At 42.8% G+C, this 27,484-nt stretch overlaps 2 protein-coding genes across 20 annotated transcripts in view; one reads left to right on the forward strand and one right to left on the reverse strand.

Moving 5' to 3' along the window:
* The window catches only part of LOC140465743 (gap junction delta-3 protein-like), a 50,530-nt gene extending 40,657 nt beyond the window's left edge, over positions 1-9,873 (forward strand). For 3 of the 4 annotated variants that reach the window (XM_072561437.1, XM_072561434.1, XM_072561436.1), the window contains exon 2: positions 8,639-9,873. In XM_072561437.1, the coding sequence (XP_072417538.1) occupies positions 8,682-9,533 (852 nt within the window). In that variant the 5' untranslated portion in view covers positions 8,639-8,681 and the 3' untranslated portion in view covers positions 9,534-9,873. Of the gene's footprint in view, positions 1-8,042; positions 8,108-8,638 lie in introns of those variants that run through there. The other variant, XM_072561438.1, reaches the window with a different exon arrangement.
* Positions 9,874-20,524: 10,651 nt separating this feature from the next.
* The window catches only part of raraa (retinoic acid receptor, alpha a), a 571,472-nt gene continuing 564,512 nt past the window's right edge, over positions 20,525-27,484 (reverse strand). For all 16 annotated transcript variants that reach the window (XM_072561430.1, XM_072561419.1, XM_072561418.1 and 13 more), the window contains 2 exons: positions 27,011-27,169; positions 20,525-25,013 (listed from right to left, as the gene is read on the reverse strand). In XM_072561430.1, the coding sequence (XP_072417531.1) occupies positions 24,817-25,013; positions 27,011-27,169 (356 nt within the window). In that variant the 3' untranslated portion in view covers positions 20,525-24,816. The remainder of the gene's footprint in view (positions 25,014-27,010; positions 27,170-27,484) is intronic.

Raw genomic sequence — 27,484 nt, forward strand, 5'->3', positions numbered from 1 at the left:
AGTTCCATCACACTGTAAATTTTTGCTGTAAATTCTGTGTTACAATCGAGCCCTCCACTATCACCTGTTGAAAGAGCAGCGCTATGAAAGCTAGTGCTTCCAAATAAACCTGTTGGACTATAACCTGGTGTTGTGTGATTTTTAACTTTGTGGACCCCAGTCCAACATTGGCATCTCCAAATCATTCATCAAATAGTTAGGGTATGGACAGTGTGGGGGAGACAGCTTCGATTAAGGCAAGCAAGATGGAATTAGTTAATTATTTGCATTAAAGATACTGTGCAAGGAAATGTGGGCGAGAAAACATGAGATTTTCTCGTGCCAAAGATGCTCATTTAATGACCCAGTGTAGGTATGATGGGCCAAATGGCCTCCTCTGTGCCCAAACACTTTTGTGATTCTGTGAAGACAAAACATTTGTAAGGTGATGTGGTGGAGTGGAGTTAATGGAGTTGCTAATCCATCGAGCTGCCACAGATAAAATAGGCTGAAAGCTGTCTTCTGAATTGTAACCATTTGACACTTTGTTTGATTCCCAGTATGGCAGGCTGTGGATGAACAAAGCCTGGGTATTCCACATGAAATTCAGGATGTGAGTTGGTCAGACATGACCTCACATATTATTGGTGCTGACCTCACGCGAATGGACAGCAACCAACAACAGCTGTGAAACACATTGAATACTTCCACATTGACTGGCCAAGCTACTGGAGAGCTTTGGGACAGATCCGGAGGGAGTTTTGATTGTATTAAATCTCAGGAAAAGACTTGTCATCAGCCCACTAATTGCCTGATCTTTTCATTTCTGACCAGGCACATCTGCCAGCCAAGTTGAAAGGGAAGCCGGAGCAAGCGTCAATGCTACTATGGCTGATTGTGCCTGCAAGCTTGATGTTAGATGCTGTGGAAGCTAATTGCTCTGATATCCCAATTGCTATGTCACAGAAACCAGCAAAGTATTCTTACTGCTGAGCGTAAAGATGGAATTAGTTTTAGTTATTTTGATCAGTTTTAACAAAGTAATAACCCAAATGTAACTTTCACTTCTAATCTGAATGGCCTTCGGTCTCCCCAGATTGTTCTATGATTACCCATTGTCCCACTTGCCATCCTCCACCTTCTCTCAGAGTCTTGTGGAGTTGCTAATTGCATCCTGAAGTATAGTCCCAGGCACCTTAGGCCATTGGCCATTTACTTGTTCTAATGTGCGTCTAGTTGCCTGTTCTATCACACTTATGTCTGCGGTCTTCATGATGACAGAATGCTCCAGCTTATTTCTCCAATCATTCATGGGAAAAGCAGAAGTTGCTGGCAATGATGATATTTGTTGCCCAATCTCTATTCTTAAAGAATCATCCGTATTGCTGTGGGTCTGGAGTCACATTTCAGCCAGACTGGAGGAAGTTTCCTGTAGGATATTATTACAGCCACTGATGGTACCTTGGCTGTTTATTTCAGAGGCCTTAATGGAACTCCACTGGTATGATGGTGGGGTTTGAACCCATGACCCCATTTGTCTGGGTCACTGAATTACTAGTTCAGTGACATTACCCATTATGCCACTGCCTCTCCAGTAAAGAGCAATCAAAGACAACCAATGTCATGAAAATAAATGCACATGCAGGATTCATGCCATCAGCTCATCCTTTCGATAAAGGTCATTGTTGATTTTCCTCCCATTTTCCCCAATTCATTGGCAATGGTAATAATTTGAAAGCCTGATTATAGTCCTAGTTTGAGAGGATGTTCAAACATGAAATCTTTCATGTTTTCTTAGGTTCCTTGCATAAATATACAACCTGCTCATTAATGTAAACCATAAGGCAAAGTTTCTTTCTGTTCTCTAGCTAGGGCACTGCTATTGTGCTAAAGCTATTTCAACTAACAAAGAAGAATTCTTAATCAAGACAAGCTTCGTATTTATAGATGGTATAGATTCTTCTTGGGTAAAAGTTTTGTTCTTGTTTGTGGGATGTGAGCATTGTGGGTCACATTCACTGTTGGGGACTAGCTACCAACTTGACCACTGCTGTACATGCGATACAGGTACACGTTAGATACTTCTAGCATTTTAACCCAGCAATGAAGACAAATCACTGATACATTTTTGAGTCAGGATAGTGTATAAATTAGAGGCTGGTGGTGATCCTTTGTGTGTATTCTTGAGGTACAGGGGACACAGACTGGGAAAGTGTTATTCAAGAAATATTCGGAATAAATGTTATGATTCACGGGGTTAAGATTTGTCAGATTGCAGCCTAGGTGCACAACTGGTATTGCAATCAGCAATTATTTCCTTACAAATAAAAATCAAACAACTTCTAAAACAGGGAGTCAATGTCAATTTTACACCCCACAGGTTTTGTGTTAATGAGGGAACAAATGTGGGATGTGTCTTAAACACACACAAATGATTTGTTTGCCAATATTTTCAGCAGCTTGTATGGTAAGAATTTTGTCAGCTCCCCGATTCCTCCTGCAATCTTTCCCAGCTGTGGTGGGGCAGCTGTTGCTGCCAAATCAACAGAGATGCCGAGTCCTTAATCCAGCCACTGGCTGTTTGAAGGGCCTGTGCTATAATCAGAGCAAAGGGTGTGGCATGGGCTGCATTCTATACTTCTGATTGAATATCACAACTGAGGGCAGATGAACCTGAATTCTTCTCCTGCCACCAATTACCCTTCCCTTCAGCACTTCATACTGAATGTAGTTGGGAACTAATGACATTTGTGCTATCCATTTGTCAGAAGTACTGATGATGTGCTATAAGAAGATTTATTATTGTTCCAGAAATTCATTTTAAAAACACTTAAACCTATGGCTCCAATTAGACTGGAACAGGGCAAAGGGTGATGTAGTTTATTGGGAGATGCATTTCACTTGTGGAGGGGGGGTGGAATGGGAGTTGACGAGCAACTGAGATTACTCAAATTCTCTCCTGTCCACGTCACTCCACACAGTTTCAGCTATTTGCAGCATTGATAGACATCAAGAACTTGCGTTTGTATAGAGCCTATAACATAGAGAAGCACCCCTCCATTGAGTTTCACCATTGGCAGGAGAAGGAAAGGTTGAAACAGTCCAATTTGAGGAAAGTTTAGAAAAGGGTTGTGAAAGCTCGGTGAAAAATGATTCCTTTCTAAGGCTGGAGTCAGGAAAGGTTAAGAGTGATGTTTCACTATTAATGGTTCACCAACGGCTAGAGTCTGAGAAATGTTGCATTTGGTGGAGATGGATAGGGTGAGAGGAGCTGTGAACAGAATTACACATAGGAACAAGAACTTTGAAATTATTGTGCTGTGTAGGAACCTGAGAAATATGAGCGGAAGAAGGAGAGTTCAGGCGACAGGTAGGAGGCTAAGAGGAAAGTCAAAAATATATTATTTTCCCCTGATGTTGGTGGGAGTCTCGAATACAGGGCCCGAAAGAGTGGTTGAGTCGGAACATTTAAGCAATATTTAGATATTTACTTGGGTTGCCATTGCCTGTGGAATTATGAGCAAAGAGCTGGACAGTAGAATTAATGTAGTCAGATTGTTTTGACTGGCTCAGTGCAATGGGCAGAATGAACCCCTTCAGTGCTATAAACATCTATGAATCTGAGGCCATTCAGCCCATCGTGGTTGCTCTACCATTCAACTAGATCTTCTACTTCAAAACTAGTTTCCTGCACTAGCCTTGTATCCCCGATATTTGTAGCATCTATACAATTATTGATCTCTGTTTTGAATGCACTCAGTGACTGACCCTCCACAGCTAAGGGTCAGTTCAGCATATGAAAGTTATTGAAAGTAAGAGTAAAAGAGAAGTGACTCTGTGAAAGTTACTGGAGCAGTCCCAAGGGGATAGGAATTTCAAAATGGCAATCGGCTGGTGTTAACAAATCCAATGAAAGAGATTTTGAAAATCTTCAACCTTTAGTGGAAAGGTAAAAGTGGAAGCTTAATTAAAGAACAATTAGCAAATTTATAGGGATCAAATCCATAACAAGAATTCGAGTGAAGTGAATGGAGTTGCAAAACAAATCTGTTGCTGCACCATATTCTGATTCCTGTTGTTTGATGCTCCTGTTCCTCTCACTGCATTCACGTTGTTATCTGTAACTTCACCCAAATCTTTGAATACTTTACAAGCTAGGACTCAAACCTCCAGCCATTTTGCCTCCATCCTGTAGAATTCTCTTTCTGAAGTCTCTATGATCTTAAGTTGGGTTTGAACTGATTCCGCTAATTAAGCATTTGCAGCGGGTAATTGAAAGTCAACACATTCCTTCGGTCCGAGAGGCCAGGAGCGGTTGGGGAATATATTCGCTTTGAAGGATGTGGGGAGATCTTGTTGAAACTTGCTGAGAGGGGCCTGGATAGTTTCCACTACCAGATGTTTCCACTAGTAGGTGGGATGTGGACTCGAGGGCACAGCCTGAAGGTGAAGGAATGATAGGGATGCCTGTTTAGAACTGAGATGAGGACTTGCTTCAGCCAAAGGGAAGTGAATTGTGGAACTCATTGCTACAGAGGGCTGTGGAGGCCAAGTCATTGAGTGTCTTTATGACAGAGATAGATAGCTTCTTGATTTAATAAGGTGATCAAATGTTACAGGGAGAAGGCAGGAGAATCGGGTGGAGAAACATATCAGCCGTGATCAAATGGCAGAGGAGACTCAATGGACCGAATGGCCTAATTCTGCTCCTATATCTTATGGTCCAAACAATCACCATTATTAACATGAGCTTTCAGTTCCAGGTTTAATAAGCACATTTAACTTGCACTAGCCACCACGGTGTAATTTGAACCTTAGTCCCCACAGTTTTTAGTCTGAGTTTCTGGATTAAGAATCCAGTGAAGCTGCAAGTGAACAACTCCAAAAAGATCAGGAATTCACCTGCCTCTGACAAACCTGTATTTTGAGATGCACACAAAGCCCTTTGCTTTCCCCTTGTTTCTTGTCACCTGGTGGGAGCACACCCGATCGTTCCTTGACTGGTAACAGCTTTGTGGCTGAACTCAGGTTAGGGATTGGCCAACACACACTAGGCTTCAATTCCAGTGTTTTTGTGAAGTTTGTACATTCTCCCTGTATCTGCATGGGTTTCCTCTGCGTGCTCTGATTTCCTCCCACCTTCCAAAGATGTGTAGGTTAGGTGGATTAGCCACAGGAAATGCAAAGCTATGGGATAGGATTTGGGGGGGAGCTGGGTCTAGGTAGGATGCTCTTTAGAGAGTCGGTGTGGACTCAATGGGCCGAATGACCTGATTCCACACTGTTGGGGCTGTGTGATACTCTGTGGATTGTTTTGCTTCTTCTCTACGACTGACAAAGGGCAGCTTAATGTTCAGAAAAGACAAATAGCCTTCTGAAACTCCTTTTTCTCTTCTGTTCTTTTGTCGAATTCCTCATTCTCGCCTCTAGATTTCATTATTGCCACACAGCCCTGGTTAATTTCCTACAATCCATAAACTTGTGCGTGTCCAAACTATGTAGCCTATGTCTTAACTTGGTCCAGACCCTGTTTACCCATCGCCTGGTGCTCTCTGATCTATACTGGCTCCCACGAGAGCAATGTCTCAGTTTTACAGTTCTTAACCTTGTTTTCAAATCCCTGTATCACCTCACTCCTGCTTGTTTGCTGATGTCAGTTCCTGGAGCCCAACAATGCTGTCAGATATCTGTGCTCTTCTGAACCCTGACTTCTTATCATTTACATAAAATCATTTGGATGTGAATGTAGGTGATATAGTTAATGAGTTTGCAGATGGCACCAAAATTGGTAGCGTAGTGGACAGCGAAGAAAGTTACCTCAGAGTACAACAGAACCTTGATCAGATGGGCCGATGGGCTGAGGAGTGGCAGATGGAATTTAATTTAGATAAATGTGAGGTGTTGCATTTTGGAAAGGCAAATCAGGGCAGGGCTTAAGATAGTAAATGGTCTATGTCAAGATTAGATTGGTGCTGGAAAAGCACAGCAGGCCAGGCAGCATCCAAGGAGCAGGAAAATCGACGTTTCAAGCAGAAGCCCTTCATCAGGAATGTAAATGGTAGGACCCTGTGGAGAGTTGCCGACCAGAGACCTAGTGGTGCAGATGCATAGTTCCTTGAAAGTGGAGTCACAGGTAAATGGGGAGGTGAAGAAGGCATTTGGCACACTTGCCTTCATTGGTCACTGCATTGTGTATAGAGGTTGGGATGCCATGTTCTGCCAGTACAGGACACTGGTGAGGCCACTTTTAGAATACTATGTTCAATTCCGGTGTCTTTGCAATAGGAAAGATGTTGTTAAACTTGAAAGGGTACAGAAAAGATTTACAAGGATGTTGCCGAGATTGTGGAGGTTGAGCTACCAGGAGAAGCTGAATAGGGGCATTTTTCCCTGGAGCATCAGAGGCCGAGAGGTGACCTTACAGAGATTTATAAAATCATGAGGATCATGGTGAATAGTCACGGTCTTTTACCCAGAGTAGGGGAGTCCAGGACTAGGTTTAAGACGAGAGGGCAAAGATTCTAAAGGGACCTAGGGGGCAACTTTTCAGTCTGTGGTGGAGATGAGGTGGGGAACTCAAGCTGCCACAGAAAGTGATGGAAACTTATACAACTATGACATTTAAAAAGCATCTGGATGGATACATGAATAGGAAGGGTTTAGAGGGATATGGGCCAAATGATGGCAAATGGGACTAGATCAGTTTAGGACATCTGGTTGAAATGGACCAATTGGACCAAAGGATCTGTTTCCTTCCTTTATAACTTTATCCTGATTTCAGTCACTCTGTCATTGAGGGTTGTGTCTTTTGGCTGCTGAAGGTGAGGTTCATGAAGTTGCTCCCTAACCCCTGTCCTGTCTCTCTACCTTACTTGTCTCTTGTTAAAGACTGCTTAAAATCTGTCTCTTTGACCAAGTTTTTGCCCATATGCCAAATCTAACCGTACGTAGGTAGGTGCCATCACTTATTTTATCATGCCTCTGTGAAGCAGTGGAACATGCGGTTGTATTGAAGATGCTATATACATACCAACCATAGTTGTTGCTAAATTGAATGGACAAAAAACTTGACTTAAGAGGGTAGCATGCTTTAGGGAACCCTCCTGAAATTTCTGGAGTAGCTTGGACACTGGGAAAAGCCACATGGATATCTGCGTTCAGTTCACCAGCTGTTAGTGAGACTCTGCCCCAAGGATGGAGTCTTCAAAGATTTGCCCTATTTAATGGGTTGGAGACTGAACAGTGAGCTGCTGCAGGATTGCTGGGGTTGCTGGAATCACTTGTGTTAACACACCAAGAGGGAGCAGGAAATGGTTACACAAAGCAATCAAATTCTCAATAGTGAATGGCACAATACCAATGAGGGCTCAATTGTTGGAATACCTTGCAACTAGACAGTTCCATTCATGACTTTCTGACAGAGATTAGAGGTTTCAGTGCATTCTTGCATGATGCTGTTGCATAGGTATTTGCACCAACCTATAATCATGTTTTCTTCAAATGATGGGGTTTAAGTTATTGAAAAACTTCCTTCAGAACTCCACTGTTATATTTGTTTGATGGAATTAATACGGGTGTTCCTTAGCAACACTTCACAATCATGATGAGAATTTTATGAAACAGGACACCATCGGTATTTCAGTTCCAACTTTGGTTCTGGTAAAGAGTCAACAGAAGTATCCCGGCAACTTTTATATGCTCCTCCCCATCCCCTACTTTCCTGGTAGAAACTCTTTATGGTCATGATGCCAGATTCAGCTCTGGGATCAGATGGTCTTGTTTTCATCACGGGTATCTGGAGTTGTGGGCCGTTTAGGACTGAGATGAGCAGAAATGTCTTCATCTGGAGGGTGGTGAACCTATGGAATTCTCTGCCACAGAAAACAGTTGAAGTCAAAACATTGAACATTTCCAAACAGCAGTTAGATATAGTTCTTGGAGCTAAAGCAAACAAAAGGTATGGGGAGAAAGTGGAAACAGGGTATTGAGTTGGATGATCAGCTATGATCGTATTAAATGGTGCAGCAGACACGAAGGGCTGAATAGTCTCCTCCTGCTCCTGTTTTCAATATCTCCAGTTGAAATAACCTCGATGGCAATCTTCTACTGAGTGAAGAACTTGGAGGAGGTTTGTGACTTTGTTCTCTCACATATAGCAGTGATCTATTTATCCGGTATAGTCAGGGCTGCTATAGAAGTCTTCTGTAACTCGGGAGTTATGTGATACAATGTTCCAAATTGCTTTTCTTCAAGACTCTTGGTTCAATTCCATCAACCATCATAGTGCTGCTCTGTTTTTCAGGTTTTAGTTGGCGGGACATTATATTACAGGACTGTTGCTTAGCGCTGCCATCTGAATTGGTATCAGAGTCAACCGCAGGGATCAGGCTTAATCTAATTTGCAGTGGTTAGGAGGGTGTAATGCTAAACAAGCAATAACGAATGCAGCATTTCAGGCAAGGGAGTGGATGGTGTTAATTGGTAGGGCTCTTGTGTACACTGGTAGTGTCCCTACCTTTGAGTCAGGAGGCCCAAGTTCAAGTCCCACCAACTCTGGATGTGTGTAATACCATCTCTGAGAAGCTGGAGTGAGAATATTAACAGTATTAACTGAGTCACTTCATGCATCTCTGATAAATGTTTTGCTTCCTTGCTGCAGGTATTGAGAGAGCAGCAATAGAGAAAGTTGGGACTGAGTTACAATGGGAGAATGGAACTTCCTCAGCGATCTACTCGATTCCATCAAAAGCCACTCACCTTTGCTGGGTCGCATTTGGCTCCTGCTGATGGTGATTTTCCGAATTCTCGTCCTGGCCACGGTGGGCAGTGACATTTTTGAGGACGAGCAGGAGGAGTTTGCCTGCAACACACTGCAGCCAGGCTGCAAACAGGTCTGTTACAACAAGGCCTTTCCTATTTCACCATTCAGGCTCTGGGTGTTCCACATTGTGATTCTGTCTATCCCGACCCTGATATTTGTGGCCTACGCTATGCACCTGTCCTCGAAGGGTGAGAAGGAAGAGCGCGTTCGCATCGTCCAGAAGGAAGGGCTGGCTTTTGAGCAGCCAAGGATACAGAAATTATACATGATTCACGTGATTCTCCGTCTGATCATTGAGATTGGCCTCATCATTTCTCAGTTTTTAATATTCGGCTTTACAATCGAACCCCAGTTTCTCTGCATCGGTTTCCCATGTCCTCACACTGTAGACTGTTTTGTTTCCCGTCCTATGGAGAAGACCGTGTTTTTGATGTTCTACTTTGTAGTTGGCATTCTTTCTGCAGTTGTTAGCTTTGTAGAATTGGTCCACGTTTTTCGCAAATTGTTTTACAGGAGGCCACTGAAAGCCTGCGAGCAACAGAATCGGTCAAACAGTGACTATGAGAAAGGTAGGGACTCCCACACAGTGCAGTTAATAGACAAGAGAGGTGCAATCAGCCATAAAACCAGCCATTCTGATATGGAGTCCACTCATAAGAGCAAATCATTAGACAGCAGTAACAGTGCAAGATCCTCACGATCAAGTACAAAGAAAGCCCCTCTTCATATCTAAGAGGAGCAGGCGTAGGATCTGATTGGTCATGGACTGGTATATCAAACAACTTGCAAGCAAAACATAAATGCCAGAGACTGAAATCTTCAAAAGTTCAAAATCAGGTCTGATCAGAACCTTCTGTGGGTTAACAGAGGCAGAACAAAATTGACTTCATTCAATCCCAGTTTCACTCTGTCCCGATGCTTGTATTTTTTTTGGTTTGCCTAATCGTTGCTATGGTTATTTAAAGGATTGCTGTCAAAACAGTGAAAGTTGTTAAAGTATTCTGGAAATTGACGATTTTTTTTTAAAAAGGGCACAGAGAATATTTCCTCAGGGAGTGTGTGTTTAAGTGGGATGTGGGGGGTCAGGTTGTGGAAGGGCGGGAGGGTGGTTGGTCGAATCCATAATTCAACAGACTGCAGCAGAATGGATTGGATCTGTGAAGTCACTGACAATGCGGAAGACAGAAAGCAAAGTGACTATTCAATAAGTTGGCGATTTCTTAAATTTGGACAGAAAACGCCTTTCCTCTCCTTTTACTAACTGTGTTGCCTGATTAAATCTACAAAGGTCCTTACTGAAACAGATTGTGGCGAAAGCCTACAAACAACACAATATTACCAGTAGCCACTTCATTAACCCAGTAGCTAACATGAATGTGTGAGGGTGCAAATGTCTCACGATTGAAGTTGGGTCTGGTTAGTTTTAGCTGGGGATTTGCAGGAAGGCATTCAGGGGCCTAGGGCACTCAGTGTGGTACAGTGGCTCAGTGGTTAGCACTGCTGCCTCACAGCACGAGGGTTTGATTACAGCCTCAGGCGAGCATGTGGAGTTTGCACATTCTCCCCGAGTCTGCGTGGGTTTCCCCTGTGAGCTCTGGTTTCCTCTCACAGTCCAAAGATGTGCAGGCTGAGTGGATTGACCATGGGAAATGCAGGATTACAGGGATAGGGTCTGGGTGGGTTGCTCTTCAGAGGGTTTGTGTGGACAGGTGGGTAGATTCTATGGCTGGCTGTTGAGTCAAGGATCTGGCTCAGAACAGAATTCCCAGTTGTTGTCCAGGGCTCACACTTGCCTAAGGTTATCACCTTGCTGTGGAGATTCCCTGTCATCTCATGGAATCAACAGTTGATGCTGCTTCCTGTGGCAAAACCACTGAGGGCATTGAGAACAATATGCATGTTTTTAAAAAATTTTGTACAACACTTCTGGTGTTGAGGGAACACAGAGGAGATGGACGATCATATGAACAAACCTTTTGGAATTGACTGAGATACCAAAGAGTGACTAAGGGTCGTGTGCCATGAAACTGAGTAAGCATCATGAGGTGACAATGAAAGCTGAGGGGGACGGAAATCACAGCGTTATCAGAGGAAAAATATAATGCAGTATTCCACAACACTTTTGTAATTAGAGTTGGCTGGTACCAACTTTGTACTGAAATACAACTGTGCTCAAATGTGAAATGATTCCTGGCAGTATTCATTGTCCACTCACTGTAGGAAATGCTTTTGATTGTACATTCTTTTTATGTGATTAAAATAATATTTTTAAACAAACAAAAGTGAAATTTTATGTTGAGCTATCAAGATACATTACCAGAGACTGGGACAAAGCTCACAGTAAACCTTTCCTTCCCAGAAGATAAAAACCAGCAATACCTGTGAAAGTATAACTCATCCTCTGTTTACGAGTCATCTTCAGAAATTAAATAATAGTCACCTTAGAGAGACAGGGAGAGAGAGAGAGACAGAGATAGTGCATTGATTTTCAGTTCTAATTATAACCTGTCTGTTCTCAGTGAGGATGTAACAGCTATGGATTTGTCGCATGTTCCAGTCAAAAATGTTATTGCAAACAAACAAATTCATGAAACTAAGGAATCCCCATTGAAGGTAAAAGAGTCAAATCTGAAAAGTGAAAACAGGACTTCATCCTTTTGCTCCCCATTGTAATGCAGCGCATGTTCCTGCTTGTAAACTTTTAAACATTGCTGTAAGTTACAGGTTCAGCAGCAGTGCATGTGGGATGTGTTCATACTGCAAGCCAATGTCAACAGAATGATGCAGTTCTCCCCTGGAAACGACCCATTTGCCTGTGAAATTCAGCTGCCCTTCACACATCCCACTCCTTGGGAGCAGACCATTTGAATGAGGGACTTGATTCTGTGGATCAGGTTTCTAGCACATCTTGCGTCAGAGCTGGACAGATAATGGAGCACAAATTCATCTCTCTCCTCTCCCCTGCTTCTGGGCTCTCAGAGGTACGGGGGAAGCATTGGCAAACTGCTCGCTCAGATTTCTGTATCTTTGCACTGTTGTGTTTAATGAAGGAGAGGAGGGGAGTTACTCATTCCTCTCCTCCACCATGTTCCTTCATTCACATGGATGTGTACTGAGGCTCCTTGAGACCAGCAACTCAGTTGACGTGTAGACAAGGTTGACCAGGCAGTGCATTCCAGTCGGTTCCTCCGAGAACACGCATTTATTCAACGTGAATTGGTTTTAATGCAATTAAAGAAGTTAGACTATTATTTGTTGAACACAAACTTACCTGTATTGGCTATAATGTGATTCTGGCCCCAATGGTTTAAATTCGCAATTTTCTTATAACGCTGGATCACTCAGGAACAGAACTATCGCGTTATATCAGAACAGACTGTACTCTGAACACATGAATAATGTTTTTCTCTCACATCCTTGCTTCATTTGCACATCACTTTAATTCTATGCCCTCTTACTCTTGTTTCTTTTTACAAGCTTCTCCTTATCTACACTGTCCAGCCCACTCATTGTTTTGAAAACCTCAATCAGATCACCTCTCCGCCGCCTTCTCTCCAAGGGAGAACAATCCCAACTTCTTCAATTTATCTCCATTAGCTCAAGTTTCTCTTACCTGGAACTATTCCAGGAAATCTTCTGCTTCTGTGCTCAGAACTAAAGGCTGTGCTGCCCTCAATCCCCTCCACTCCAGACAGGAACAAAATTAAATTGTCACCTTTTTGAATATTCAGAGTTGTCTTTTTGTTTCAAACTTGGGAATGGATAGAGATTGTGATCAGATTGATCTAATGGATCTTCTTGCATCTGGACCTCATCTTCCCATCATTATGTTGGCTTTACAACAATCTAATTATATTTTTAACATAATTTTATACATATTTTAAATGTATTTTTCTACACATCTCTAGTTGTCCAACATGAATTGCTTGTCTTAAAATTGTGAGAATTTTCTAATTTAATGTGAAATGTTTTTTAACAAACTTTATAATTTAAGGGTATTCAAACTGAAATTACAAGTTAGGGAAAACCGAATTTCTGATTTACAAGCTAGGGAGTTATATATAACCAATCTGAATCCACTGATGATATTACAATTTGTAGTTAGTTACATCTCCCTTACCACACACACACAAAAATCCTTCAAAATTAAAACAAACATAACACCCCAAAGTAATTCGGACACTTCTCCAAATTGGGTCAGAACGATGTGAGCTAAGTTGGACTGACACTTCCCAGTGCACTACGTTGATCAAGAATCACCACAAACAACAACATGTTTTACCTTCAGCTGCCTTCATAGGGTGGGGACATTATTCAAAAATGATGTTCTGCCAGGTATCCTGACAACACTTAACCTGCAATCAATCAATCTTTGAAAACTGATGATCAGAGCATTATTTCATAGCTGCGAGTTTGCTCTATGCAGGTAAAAACAATGACTGCAGATGCTGGAAACCAGATTCTGGATTAGTGGTGCTGGAAGAGCACAGCCGTTCAGGCAGCATCCAAGGAGCAGGAAAATCGACGTTTCGGGGCAAAAGCCCTTCATCAGGAATACAGGCAGCGAGCCTCTGCCTTTATTCCTGATGAAGGCTTTTGCCCGAAGCGTCAATTTTACTGCAGCTTGCTCTATGCAAACTAGTTGCGACATTCTCTTCATAACAACAGTGGCAACACCTCAAAAAAACTTAATGGACTGTGAAGTGTTTGGAATGTTATAATGTTCCACCTAGAGCTAGATTTCGATGGACTGCAACTTGGCTTTCTCTTTTACGTTTTTAAAACCTACCTCCTTGATTAAGCCAGTTGGCAGAGCATGAGTGTGGATCAGATTAGACTAGCTGAGTGATTGTTTTTTGATGAGCTGAAGAGCCTGTACTTTAGACCTCAATGAATTTATTGCTGTCAACAACACAAGGTTTGATCACCATTCCAGCTTCCACCCTTTAGCCATGGTGCAGGTTGTGGAGGTCCAGTAGATTAGCCTTTGGACCGTGAACTCAAGAAGATAAATTCAACATCGTTGTATTGGCATTGATACTGTTTGAGTCTTACAAATGTCAAGTAGTCTGAGTGTTGATAAAGCTGGGTTGCTGCCAATTCCTGGTTGCCTTAAATCGTTAGCATTGGGTCTGCTCCTTGAGATGAGATCCCTATAGTCAGTGGCAATTTGCGCAGAACACAATAAGTTAGTTCCAGTGACCAAGAGGAAAAATGGCAATTCTACACCTGGGTCAGCACTATGTGTGACATCACAAAATTACAACGGCTCAGAAAGAGGCCTTTCAGCCCACTGAACCGGCGTCTGCTTTATCACCTAGTGCTAATCTCCTGCCTTTCCCCCATATCCATGTAGGCCATTTCTGTCCACGTAATTATCCAAAGGCCTCTTGAATGCCCCAGTTGAACTTGCCTCCACCACATTTCCGGGCAGTGTCACACCTGAACATACTCTAGCGACTTCCTGAATGAAAAACAATTTTCTCACATTGCACAATGAGGTGTAAATGTTCCCATGCCTACCTCAAAGGCAGAGATGGCAAGGGTGCTGTACCATCATAGTCAGCAGCAATCACTCGCTAATGAGTACAATTGTACACTTTGGAAATTCTGTGTCACGGCTTCTGTGGGGCCTTGTGTGGCTGATGACCTGCAACTCCGAACACACATTTCTCAGGTGTTTCCGGGAGGTGGAATTGGTCCTTGGTCTGGTGATCACTGGCATTCCTTTCTTTGGTTGCGTTTCCTCAATTTCTCTTGTTGACAGGTATTTTCAACTTGTGTTCCTTCAGGAATTTCCTGGGACTTCTTTCACTGGACCGTTGGAGGTTGAGGAGTGACATTATAGAGGTTTATAAAATCATGAGGGTGAATAGCAAAGGCCTTTTCTCCAGGGCAGGGGAGTTCAAAACTAAAGGGCATAGTTTTAAGGTTAAAGGAAAAAGATTTAAAAGGGTCCTGAGGGGCAGCGTTTTCACACAGGAAGTGGCTGCTTTGTGGATTGAAGTGCCATAAGAAGTGGTAGATGCAGATACTGTTTCAACATTTAAAAGAGATTTGGACAGGTACACGAATAGGAAAGGTTAAAAGAACAAAGAGAATTACAGCACAGGAACAGGCCCTTCGGCCCTCCAAGCCTGTGCTGATTCAGAGATCCTCTATCTAAACCTGTCGCCTATTTTTTAAGGGTCTTTACCCCTCTGCTTCCTGCCCATTCATGTATAAAGAACATTCTGATGAAGGGCTTTTGCCTGAAACGTCAACTCTCCTGCTCCTCGGATGCTGCCTGACCTGCTTTGCTTTTCCAGCAGCACACTGTCAACTCTAATCTGCAAGTCCTCACTTTCGCCTGAAGAACAAAGGACCCTTTTTAGAGGAATAGAGGCCAAAGGCAAGTGGAACTAGTTTAGTTTGCGATCCTGGTCGGATTGGACGAGTTGATCCCAAGGGTCTGTTTCTATGCGGCTTGCCTCAGGCAACTGTCTGTGTGGAGTTTGCATGTTCTACCAGTGTCTGCTTGGGTTTCCTCCGGGTGCTCCGGTTTCCTCCCCCAGTCCAAAGATGTGCAGGTTAGGTGAATTGGCCATGCTAAATTGCCCGTAGTGTTCGATGCATTAGTCAGGGGTGAATGTAGTGGAATGGGACTGAATGGGTTGCTCTTCGGAGGGTCGGTGTGGACTTGTTGGGCCGAAGGGACTGTTTCCACACAGTGGGGAATCTAATCTAATCTAATCTACACAGTGACACCTATATGGTATTCGAGTGCCTTCCTTGAGCTGAACAAAGAGGATTTGTTTTGGAGCAGCTTCTATTTAAAAGTTTTTAAAAAAAATCCTATCTGCACATTTTAACAATAGAATGAGCAGGTTATATTAATGCTTACAATTGCACAGCTGGAAATTTGCTGTGTGCTTGTTTTATCAAAACAGGTCAGGGCATAGCTGCAGAGCTGTCCCTGCAGTTTCCCACCTGGATCAAAGCAGATGTTCTGAAGAAGGGTCACTGGACCAGAAATATCAACTCTGATTTCTCTCCACGGATACTGCCTGAACTGCTGAGATTTTCCAGCAGCTACTGTTCCTGTCCAGATTTCCAGCATCCACAATTCTGTTTCACATTTTCTGGTTCCTTGTATTTCTGGTGCCCTCTTGTGTTGGGAGCAAGAATTACAGGGGAGCTCTCATTGAAAACAAACCACTGACATCAAAAAAAATGCTAAAACTTGAACAAAACAACAAGAACAATTCTTTACGAAGGCGATTATTCAATAGAAATAGCTTCTCACTAAAAGACATATGAGAAAATCTACCAGTGTTAAACAAAATACCCTCTGTCAAAATCTGAAGCAAGTTAATACAAAGTAGGAAAACTGGAAATACTCAGCAGGTCAGACAAACTGAAAGGAGGAGGACAGGTTAACACTTATCACCAACTTTGCATGATGGGTCCCACCCAAAATCTTTTTTTTCTCTTTCAGCAGCCACATAGGGAGCATTTACAAATATCCACTGAAACCTTCATCTTCAGAATTTATTGCACAACCCTCATCAATCCTCTTTGTTACTTCTTCAAAAAACTCAATCAAGTTTGTGAGACATGATTCCTCAAGCAGAAAGCCATGTTGACTATCCCTAATAAGTCCTTGCCTTTCCAAATACATGTACATTCTGTCCCTCAGGATTCTCACCAACAACTTGCCCACCACCGACATCAGGCTCACCGGTCTATAGTTCCCTGGCTTGTCCTCACCACCCTCCTTAAACAGTGGCACCATGTTAGCCAGCTTCCAGTCTTCTGGCACCTCACCTGTGACTATCGATGATACAAATATCTCAGCAAGAGATCCAGCAATCACTTCCCTAGCTTCCCAAAGAATACTAGGGTACACTTGATCAGATCCTGGGGACTTCCTCCTGTAATATGGAATGTTGCGTGCAATTCTGGTCTCCTTCCTATTGGAAAGATGTTGTGAAACTTGAGCTACAGGGAGAGGCTGAATAAGCTGGGGCTATTTTTCTTGGAGCGTCGAAGGCTGAGGGGTGACCTCATAGAGGTTTATACAATCATGAGGGGCATGGATAGGTAAATAGACAAAGTATTTTCCTTGGGGTGGGGGGGGAAAGAGTCCAGAACTAGAGGGTGTAGTTTTAGAAAAGAGGGGAAAGATATAAAAGGGGCCTAAGGGGCAACCTTTTTACGCAGAGGGTACTGCATGTGTGGAATGAGCTGACAGAGGAAGTGGTGGAGGCTGGTACAGTTGCAACTTTTAAACAAGGCATCTGGATGGGTATATGAATAGGAAGGATTTAGAGGGATATGGGCCAAGTGCTGGCAAATGAGACCAGATTATGTTGGGATATCTGGTTGGCATGGACAAGTTGGACTGGAGGGTCTGTTTCCACGCTGTACATCTCTATGACTCTAAGTTTCTCTTCATTGCCATTCTAAAAGGTCTTTCCCTTTACTCTAAGGTTATGCCCTCGCATCGTAGTCTCACCTACCAATGGAAACATCTTTCCAACATCTATTCTGTCAAGGTCATTCAGTATTATGTATCCTTCTAAACTCCATTGAGTATAAACCCAGAACCCTCAAATGTTGCTCATAAGCTTTTCATTCCTGGGACCATTCTAGTGAACCCCTTCTGAACACGCTCCAGAGCCAGTAATCCTTCCTGAGATATGGGGCCCACAACTGCGCACAAATGTGGTCTGACCAGAGCCTCAGAAGTATGTCTCTTTTTTTATTCAAGTCCTCTCAAAATAAATGCTATCAATTTACCTTCCTAACTATTGATTCAACCTGCAAGTTTATCCTGAGAGAACCCTGGAGTACAACTCCCAAGTCTCTTTGCACTTCAGTCTTTTGGGTTTTCTCCCCAGGTTTAGTTCCACCCTCAGCATGGCATTTGCACATTCACCCCATGTTTGCATGGATTTCCTCCCACAGTCCAAAGATGTACAAGTTAGATGGATTGGCCATGCTAAATTGTCTGTCGTGGCCAGGTAAGGTGGGCTCACCATGGAGAAAGCAGGGTTATGGAGAAAGGGTAAGAGGCTAGGTCTGAGTGGGATGCTCTTTAAAGGGTCAGCATGAATTTGATGGGCCAAATAGCCTGTTTTCACACAATAGGGATCCTATAAGACCTGCTGAGTTTTGTCAACAAGTTTCAGCGTTTGCTTCTATCAACAGTAATATGTTACCCTGTTTGCAGTCTCTTAGGACCCTTCCAGAATCTGTTGAATTCTGGAAAATTCAACCAGCACATCTACTATCTCACTTTCCAACTCTTTTAAGTCCCTTGAGGATTTGTCTGCCCACAGCTCCATTCATTCGTTCAGTACCACACAATAGTTGCTCAGTTGAGATGCAGAAAATCACATTCTCAAAAGGGACTGGCTATCATCAACAGGAGATGAACAAATGGAAATCCATCAGTTTCGCAATAAATTCTACACACTAATGGTTTTCAGGGAAGGTAATGAAACAAACATACATTAAGCATTACAAAGCTGTTACAACCGATAAATACCGACATTGGAAATCTGAAAACCAGAGAATCAGGTGGGAGGTCACCGAACAGTATTGTTGGTTCTGTATCAGTCTGCACGGAAGCTGCCTAACCTGCTGAGCATATCCAACATCTTTTACTTTTTTTTTAAAACTTTGTACACCTCAGTCCAACACCGGTGTCTCCAAATTGCGTCTTTTGTATTCCATTGCACTTTTACATTGGCACAATAATGGAACTAATCACCAGGCCCTGTGTGGACGGCTATTCATGACAATTATCAAAACGCTTTGAGAAGTGGTGGAACACTTCAAGAAAATACCATCTTAAATTGACATTTGACAGGTGCATATATAAATCTCTAGAAATTGTTTCATACTTATCTCTGTGAAAGGCTGCGATAGAAGTTTAGTGTCAGGCATAGTTGAACAGGAAAGTGGATAAGTGATGTGGGTCTTAATTATCTGATGAGGGAGATGCAGAGTCACTTTCTAATCTACAAAAAATGGATACATATCAGAAAATGAAGCGCTATTTGGTCACATTCACAGATAATTCTAAGCTAAACTGCGAGGAAGGAGAAGTGTGGTGACTGAAGCAGCCAAAAAACTACCAACCAGCCTAAATAAAAGTTACAGGCAGGCAAATCTTTCCTGGCTGAAATCTGATCCAGCTAATTGTAATAAGCTAGACAATGTCAGAAGGAATTCAAGACACACCTGGGGTAAATAGTGATGTACAATCTGAAAACTCCTGGGAGTGGTTCACGTCTCAACACGTAACATTTCCAGTTAAAACAAAGCAATCAATGAAGCAAAAGGAATACAGTGCTATGTTGTTACATTAGTAACGTGCAACTATAAAACTTTTGATCAGGAGTGGTACAATGTAGGGAAAACCGCAAAGCCAGCGGGATGTGTCATGATGGCGAGACAAGGTACCATTAAAAGGTACCAAGTGTTTAAAGTAGTCAATTCAGGACCAATGGACTGAATTCATTTCTTTACACAGGTCAATTCATGTTGGTAACAGTCTTCTGCAGGAGAGAGAAAATCTCTGCACTCATTTAAGGAATAAGATGCTATGACCAGAGAGCTTGGGACTGTGGGTTTCATTATGATAAAATATGACCTGTTGATTTTCAAATTCCATCCGCAGACCTTCACACCTGGGACTTCCACAAAGTGAAATGCTTAAAAAAGCATCAACTTAAAATATATTTTCTCTTTAACTATTTGCTGTACCTGGACACTAACTTTTTACGACAAGATTATCTCAGAGTACAACAGGACCTTGATCAAATGGGCCAATGGGCTAAGAAGTGGTAAATGGAGTTTAATTTAGATAAAGGTGAGGTGCTGCACTTTGATAAGACAAACCAGGGCAGAGCTTTTATAGTTATTTTATCTCTCCACCCTGCAGGCACTCTGCCTCTATTCTTGATGAAGGGCTTTTGCATGAAACATCGATTTTCCTGCTCCTAGGATGCTGCCTGAACTGCTGTGCTTTTCCAGCACCACTCTCATCTAGACTCTGGTTTCCAGCATCTGCAGTCCTTGTTTTTATAGTTAATGGTAGGGCCCGGGTGTGTTGCTGAGCAAAGGGACCTAGGGGTGTAGGTTCGTAGTTCCTGAAAGTGGAGTCACAGGTAGACTGGGTGATGAAGAAAGCATTTGACATTCTTGCCTTCACTGGTCAGTGCATTGAGTGCAAGAGTTGGGATGTCACGTTGTGGCTGTACAGGACATTGCTGAGGCCACTTTAGGAATGCTGTCTCCAATTCTGGCCTTCTATAGGAACGATGTTGTTAAATGTGAGCGGGTGCAGGAGAAGTTTACGTGGATGTTGCCAGGATTTGCCCTGTTGGGGGGCAGTACTTACACACTCTGGAGCTTGGCCACCCACATATTCCAACCTGCACTTTCTGTGACCTTCCACACTGGACTCTGATATCAGGGCCAGTCTCACTGTCATAGAAATTTATAGAACAGAAAAAGGCTCTCCAACCCACTGAGTCTGAAATGGTCAAAAACAAACAAACAGTCACCCACCTATTCTAATCCCATTTTCCAGTACTTGACCCATAGCAAGTGTACATCTAAACACTTCTTATCCAAACCTACTTCTGATACTTGATATCACTGAAGTAGAAAAGTTGCATATCATTTCAGGGAATCAATAATTACAGGATAAACAAAGACCACTCTGCATCATTGTAGAATAAATATAACTTTATTCTTTTGCCAGTAGACTTCATGAAAATTTAACAGTAACATCTGCACAGAGAAAGCCTTATTATAGGAAATCTTACTGTACAGTCTGACTTGGTACACTAACACATCCAGGAACAGAACAAGAACTTGCCATAAACAGTGGAGGTGTCAGGTTAATGATCCAACTAAATGTGTAACTGTACCTTTTATTCTGATAAAACCACAGGTGGCTGTTTTACAATAGAAAAATTGTGTAAAATATGACACTGAATTGGGCCACACTGCCACTTACAAACACAGAGACAGATGTGCTGTCACTGGGCTGGGAGGAAGGTGGGGAAGGGACGTGCTGGGAGGAATTCATTCACAAGGTAGAGCAATAAGATAATATCCGTGAACAAGGGGAACGTACAGTGCAGCCAGGGAGGGAAGTTTTCATTCATGATCTTGAACTCACAATGACCCAAAACACTTGTGCCCCATCCGTCTGGGTCACAATCAGGATTAGGTGTCTTTTTCCCCTTGTACATTTTAATGACTGCAAAACTTCATTGGGAAATGTGCCATCTTTTCACTGAGCCTGTTTTCAGCAGTTTCAGATGCTTGGTCTCACATACCATGCACTGAAAATGAACTTGCAATAATAATAATGGCCAGTGAGCGGCACTATTTGCTTAGGTTTGCTAAAGGCAAGTAGACCAAGGCTGAGATTGCGTCATTCAAACTGAGAGCTAAAACGCCAATAAATATTATATATATATAAAAAAATTAATACTGAGCTGTGAATTCTCCTTTTAAGAAAAACTGAAGCCATTTTGGTGGGGAGAATTTGCCCAAAAATAAAATCTGCACCAAAAAAAAACTTTAAGCTGAAAAGGCATTAGTTTTGCACCTTTCTAAAGCTACTTTCCCAGAATAGGCATTGGACTGTGAGGAAAAAGGTTGAGTAGTTGATGCTAACCCTTCATCTGCTACATTCTCCAGAGATTATAGATTGTGTGTAAATTGTTCAATTGGTCTCCAATTTTAGGACACTTCCACTGAAATTGTCAAATGGGATTGTCCAAACTACCTGGTGGAATCTGCAAAGTGTAAATCTGGGTGCACCAAGTACATTCTTTTATTGAAATCTCAGCAGTTAGAGGGTTGCTGGGAGGGCCATAACTCTCCAGTGTGCTGGATGGATGCCACTGAAGCACAAACGAGATATGAATTGTATTAAATTTTAGATCAGCTGAGCTTCTGATCTTTCTAAAAACTAAGGGTGCTTCTGGAGTTAGTACCGACTGCACTGAACTTACACTATTCGTACTTAGCTGCTGCTACTTGCTGTGAGTTATCTTGCAGGAGAAAGACCTCTCTGACTTGCATATGCCAGTCACCTCCTTTTGTCTCCCTTTGCTCATCACTATTCACCCCTGTGGAAATGGGGGCTTGTGAATTCTCTTGCATCTGACTGCAACGCCCAGAACCAAAACATTTAACCCCACACGCAGAAACCCTGGCCCTGGCACCCAGGCAGAAAAGCGTCTCTTCCTCTATTACAGTGCCAATTGCTAGTGGTGGGAGGTGCCTTGTTTTAAACTATCAAAAGGAAAAACCAGCAGCTGGGGGTATCATTCCTGCTAAGTGCACAGCCTCGCTGACAGGTGCCAGTGCAGTGTCCCCCAATCACATCATTATGCTTTGATGGTTTGTCTTCATGCAAACCTCAAATTGATCTAAACTTTAAAAAATGCCCCGGCTGAATCTCATCCCAGACAGATAGCCAGCGATTTTATGCAACCTTTTAACCTTCACACCAGAGGACTTTGCTTCCTCATCCTCCCAGTTTTTGTCTTGTCAAAGTGATTTACGTTCAGTCAAGAACTGAAGAAACTCCATCATCTGAGACCTCGACATCAGCAGAATAAAAGACCTTGCTCTTTGCTGGAAACAGACTCACATGCTGCAAGACCTTGGATCTGCGAATGGATTTCTTATTTTGACGAAAGGTTGAAGATCAAAATAATCACCTCAAAACTGATGGAAAAAAAATTCATCAATAACTTGTCCTCCCCACACTCACCCCAATCACTTGGTCTAATCTTTCTCACTGACGAGCCCAGATTGATTGAAAATGGTTTCAGTTTATTCGGCTTGCACTTGTTCAGCCGAATTGTTCCCACAATTTGTTTTGCGCTTCATCGGTTGTCTATTACCTTTTTTTCCCACACAATACCAGTCAGTTGTGAGCTTTGGTGATTGGCATTAAAGGTCATATAATTAGGTAGGTTTGAAAATTTGAATACAGCAAGAAACAAATATAAAAATCTGAAAGTAAAGCACTGGCACCAGAAAAAAATGATCACGAAGCTGTTGGATTGTCATAAAAAAAACTCTACTGGTTCAACTTGAGTCTTTTAGGGAAGTAAACTTGCCACCTTTACCTGGCCTATAGCTGACTCTAGTCCAGCACCAATATGGATGAGTCTTAACTGTGCTGTGGACCAGCCCATGTCACTCAGTCACATTAAACCTCTACCAGTGATTTGAGAAAGCAGCTCAGTGTCCCTTCTCTGCATAATGAGGAGTGGGCAATAATGTTGAGTTATCTCAGAGGCCCCCTCAAGTATAAAAGAGAGGAAAACAAAACACAATCCTGGTTTCTGCCTTCTTGGAAGAGTGGTTTTCTCCGACCTCAGTCGAGATTTACGAGTTGGTGGGAGAGGTAGAGAGCAGAGGAACGATGAATTTTGAAGGAGTGGTGTTTTGCCTCAGCCCGTGACAGCGCACTTGCATCCAGTCAGGCCTGTTTCACTCTTAGAATTGCGTGCACATTCAAACGCGGCAGCCTCAAATATCAAAAAAAAAAATTCCAATGCAGTTTAAAGTGTTAACTATAACAAGGGTACTGAGAGTCAAACAAAGTGAAGTCGAAAGGATATCGATCATTCCTTTGAATGAACCATCAGAACACCCTGAGCACTATGCTGGTCAATGGTCACAGTACACCATGGTCATATCCTGAGAAACTCAAATTCCTTTTTTTGCCAGTGACACTGCTGAACGTGACTGAACCTCCTGTGTAAACTGCAGTCAAATTAATTCACCGATAACTTCCCAGGTCGGTATACATGATCAGTGAGGGCGAGGAAGCATTTAGTTGCCATGATATGCTCCTCACCTCCACTGATGTACTTCAAAACAACCGGAGTTGGCACAATCTCAGAATCCAGTCAATTAAAGCCAAAGGATGCAGGGTCCTTGTTAACCAGCAGCCTGTGCTGTAAACTATGACTCACTTTCGGCCCCAGAATGGGAAAGGGCACCATCTACGCCAATAAACTCTAATTTGCAGCGTGGGGCATGAGGTGGGACCCTATTATGTGAGTGCACGTGCACAGGTAGCTCCCTGGCTACGCAGCGGCCTGCGCACAATATTGCAGATCTACACGGTACTTCAGAGCTGTGCTTACCCTCAGAAATAAATGTGCTTAAAATGAACGTCCGATCAACAAAAGCATAAGTAAAGGTTGGAAACCTGTTGTGAGTACATTAAACAGAACAGCATATTTACAGACATCCCTAGCGGAACCTTGTTACCTTCATTATCTTCCATCTTGAATGCAACTCATTTCAAAAATGTGATGACATCATCATGCTTTTCCTTCCTCCTCTGGTAAATTCCATCTAACAGTTCACAAAAATAATTCATGAAATATTTCATTCGTATAAACTTTGTTCGAATTCCTTGTCTTTTTTGGATGCTACTGGATTTTCTGCTGGTGAGCCAGTCTATCAGCTAGTATTTATATGAGATTATGAAAGATAAACAAAAGGAGAGGAAAAATATTTCAAAAAAAAAATTAACACAAATGGTCCTTATAGTTCTCTCCTAGCGTTAAATCAAAGCGTGGTCTAAAACCAGAAGCTGAAGGCTTGCAATGTGGAACAGAGTCTGCTTCAAGAATGGTGATTCCTATTTTTAAGAGGGACGGGGGAAGGCATGGGCGTATAACTGTGTGCATGTGTGTGGAAATGTGTGCACGTATGCGTGTGTGTGTCTATGTGGGGTTTTTTTCTCAGCTGTTCACACAGCCTTGAATTCAGCATCCATCTCAGTTATGCACGTTTGAAAGAGCTTCCAGCATGGTTATGCACAGTGTGTAAGCTCCAACTCAGTCCGAAACGCCTTCCACAAGCTGCAGAGTACGTGGCAAACAATACTGTGGCTCTCCTGTGAACATTTCACCCTCACGCCAAGCGTCCATGTGAGTGACAGTCTGACTCACTTGCTCCTTCTCTGGAAGCTATGGTGACTGAGTGTTTGGACTGCTGCTGGCAGAGCTCGGGGACATGCTCGGGCTGCTGCATGCACGCGCAGCACTGCCTTTACTGCAAGGTGAGGAGGAAGGATCAATTCCGTCAGAATTCTCCAGCATTTCCTGAATGAGCGGTGGCATGGATCCAGGGATCTCCATTTTGAGGGTGATGACCCGCTCAGCTCCTAGGAACAGAAGAGAGAGAGAGAAAACACACACAACCATGAGACAGAGAACTGGAGAAAAAAAAAGGTTTGCAGTGACACTTGAGCAATTTATTACCAAATATCAGAGGCTGGCACTGACAGTGTTGGGGGACTCCCATCAAAGCACAGGGTTCTCCAAAAATATGCAGGTTAGGTGGATTGGCCATGTTAAATTGCCCATAGTATCCAGAGATGTGGTTAGCTGGATTAGCCATGGAAATGCAGGGTTACAGGGTGAGGGTAGTGGGGGTGGGATGCTATTCACAGGGTCGGTATGGCTTTGATAGGCTGAATGGCCTGCTTCCACATTGTAGGGATCCTATGTTTGTAAATGGGGTACCAATAATTTGGAGTGGCCTAATGGTTTTGTCACTGGTCTAGTACAAGGGTCCAGACTAATGTTCTGGTAAAATGGGTTGGAATTCCACCATGACGGATGGAGAAATTTAAATTCAATAAAAATCTGGAGTTAAAAAGTTGACCAAATGGTGACCATGTAACCACGGTCAATTGTCATTTAAAAAAAATCTCATCCAGTTAATTCATGTCCTTTAGGGAAGGGAACCTCTCACTTTCACCTGGTCTGGTCTACATATGACTCTAGACCTCCCCATCAATGAGGGTGACACATCCCTCTAGGCCTAACCAGTGATGTCCACGTCCTGTGAACAAATAAAGAAGATTTTTGCCATCTGTTTCATCGCAATTTGTGATCATCATAATAATGAGTAATAATTTTCATTCAGTAGTCTTCATTATTAATTTTTCCTTTCCTTTCATTTATAAATTAGTATGATGTCCTTTATGCCAAAGAGGTTTGGTAAAGGTAACTGGTTATTATTGATGATAGTGGGTGATGTTTAAGTGTTGCATCCAAACACTGTGCGAGAGAAACAGGGATTGAGTTTCCAATCAGGCTTGCAATGGGACTCGGCTTTATTAACAGTACCTAAGTTTCAATGGACAGATGTTGCATCTTGCTTGGGGTGCTGACGTTACTGGTTGGGCCAGCACATGTTTTTGGACAGAGTGGCTTATCCAGCCATTCCGGCAGATAGTTAAAAGTCAACTGCAGTGCTGTTGGGCTGAAATCACATGTACTCCGGTCTGGATAAGGACAGCAGACTTCCTTCACTAAAGGATATTAGTGAACCAGACAGGTTTTTACAACAATTGATGCTTGTTTCATAGCTGCCACTATGGAGACCATTTTCCATCTCCAAACTTTGTGAATTTAAATTCTGTCAGCTGCCATGGGTCAATGTGAACCCATGTCCAGAGAACCATAACTGAGGCCTCTGGATGACTAGTCCAGTGACATTATCATGACACCACTATCTCCTCCATTACACATAATTGGGGCAGTTTCCTGTAACTGTGCATTGCTCAGATTCAGGTGCTGCTCATGTGGAGGCATGGGATGTCTTTAAGGATGCTTTACAGAAAGTAAGAAGTCAATTTTAAAGAATACAGCCAATCAAAGGTATATGACCTAAGGGTATGAAATAATATCAGCCTTTCACAGCCTCCAAGTGATATTAATATATACTTGGAATGAAGACTGATGGTTAACATCTTCTATTGCCTCTCCGTGCCAGCCATGGTGCAACCAAACAGCATCCTCTTCTCATGCTGTATAAGTTGGTGCTCCCTTTCCAAGATTGTTTCTTGTGTGTCAATCCTGTCGATTGCAAGACAAAGCTCTGATTTTAGGTCTTCTGTGATGCCTTGCATTTAGCAATATTCAGAACTTGCTCAGATATGTCTGGGAGGAGACTAAATCTGCAATCAGTTGATGCACAACATCTGGTATAATGCAATGGCTCAGAAATGGGTGGCCTTATTCTTGTTGAACTAAATGATCTTGTTAGGCACCCCTCCCAGTGACGCGCTTCTCAGTCCTGATGAGATTGGTCACGGTACCCTTCTATGTTGTTGTTGTGGCTGTGTTTCTCAATGGCCTCCAACACACTCACCTTTGGCACTGATGCTGCGCAGATCTGTGATCTTCATCAGCATTTTCGGGAACATGTGTGGCTTGTTTGGCCTCCTTTTCCTCACATAGATCTTCAGAGCTTCTAACAACGGTTCCTGCAGCTTGTCCACTTTCTCTGGCTCCTCCAGGTCCTGACGGTCTACAAAATAAAAGCACATTACTATCAGCAAGTGTTATATGCCTATATGCTTCAGTCAACCTCTCACAATCAGTATGTTTAACATGGACAGAGCATGCAGCAATTGTGACAGTACTGTACTTCCTAAAGGAGAAAGTGAGGACTGCAGATGCTGGAGATCAGAGTCGGGAGTGTAGTGCTGGAAAAGCACAGCAGATCAGGCAGCATCCAAGGAGCAGGCGAGTCGAAATTTCGGGCATAAGGCCTTCATCAGGAATCCTGAAGGGCATTTACCCGAAACTTCGACTCTACTGCTCCTTGGATGCTGCCTGACCT

This window comes from Chiloscyllium punctatum, chromosome 42 (assembly GCF_047496795.1).
Source record: "Chiloscyllium punctatum isolate Juve2018m chromosome 42, sChiPun1.3, whole genome shotgun sequence".
Taxonomy (NCBI): Eukaryota; Metazoa; Chordata; class Chondrichthyes; order Orectolobiformes; family Hemiscylliidae; genus Chiloscyllium; species Chiloscyllium punctatum.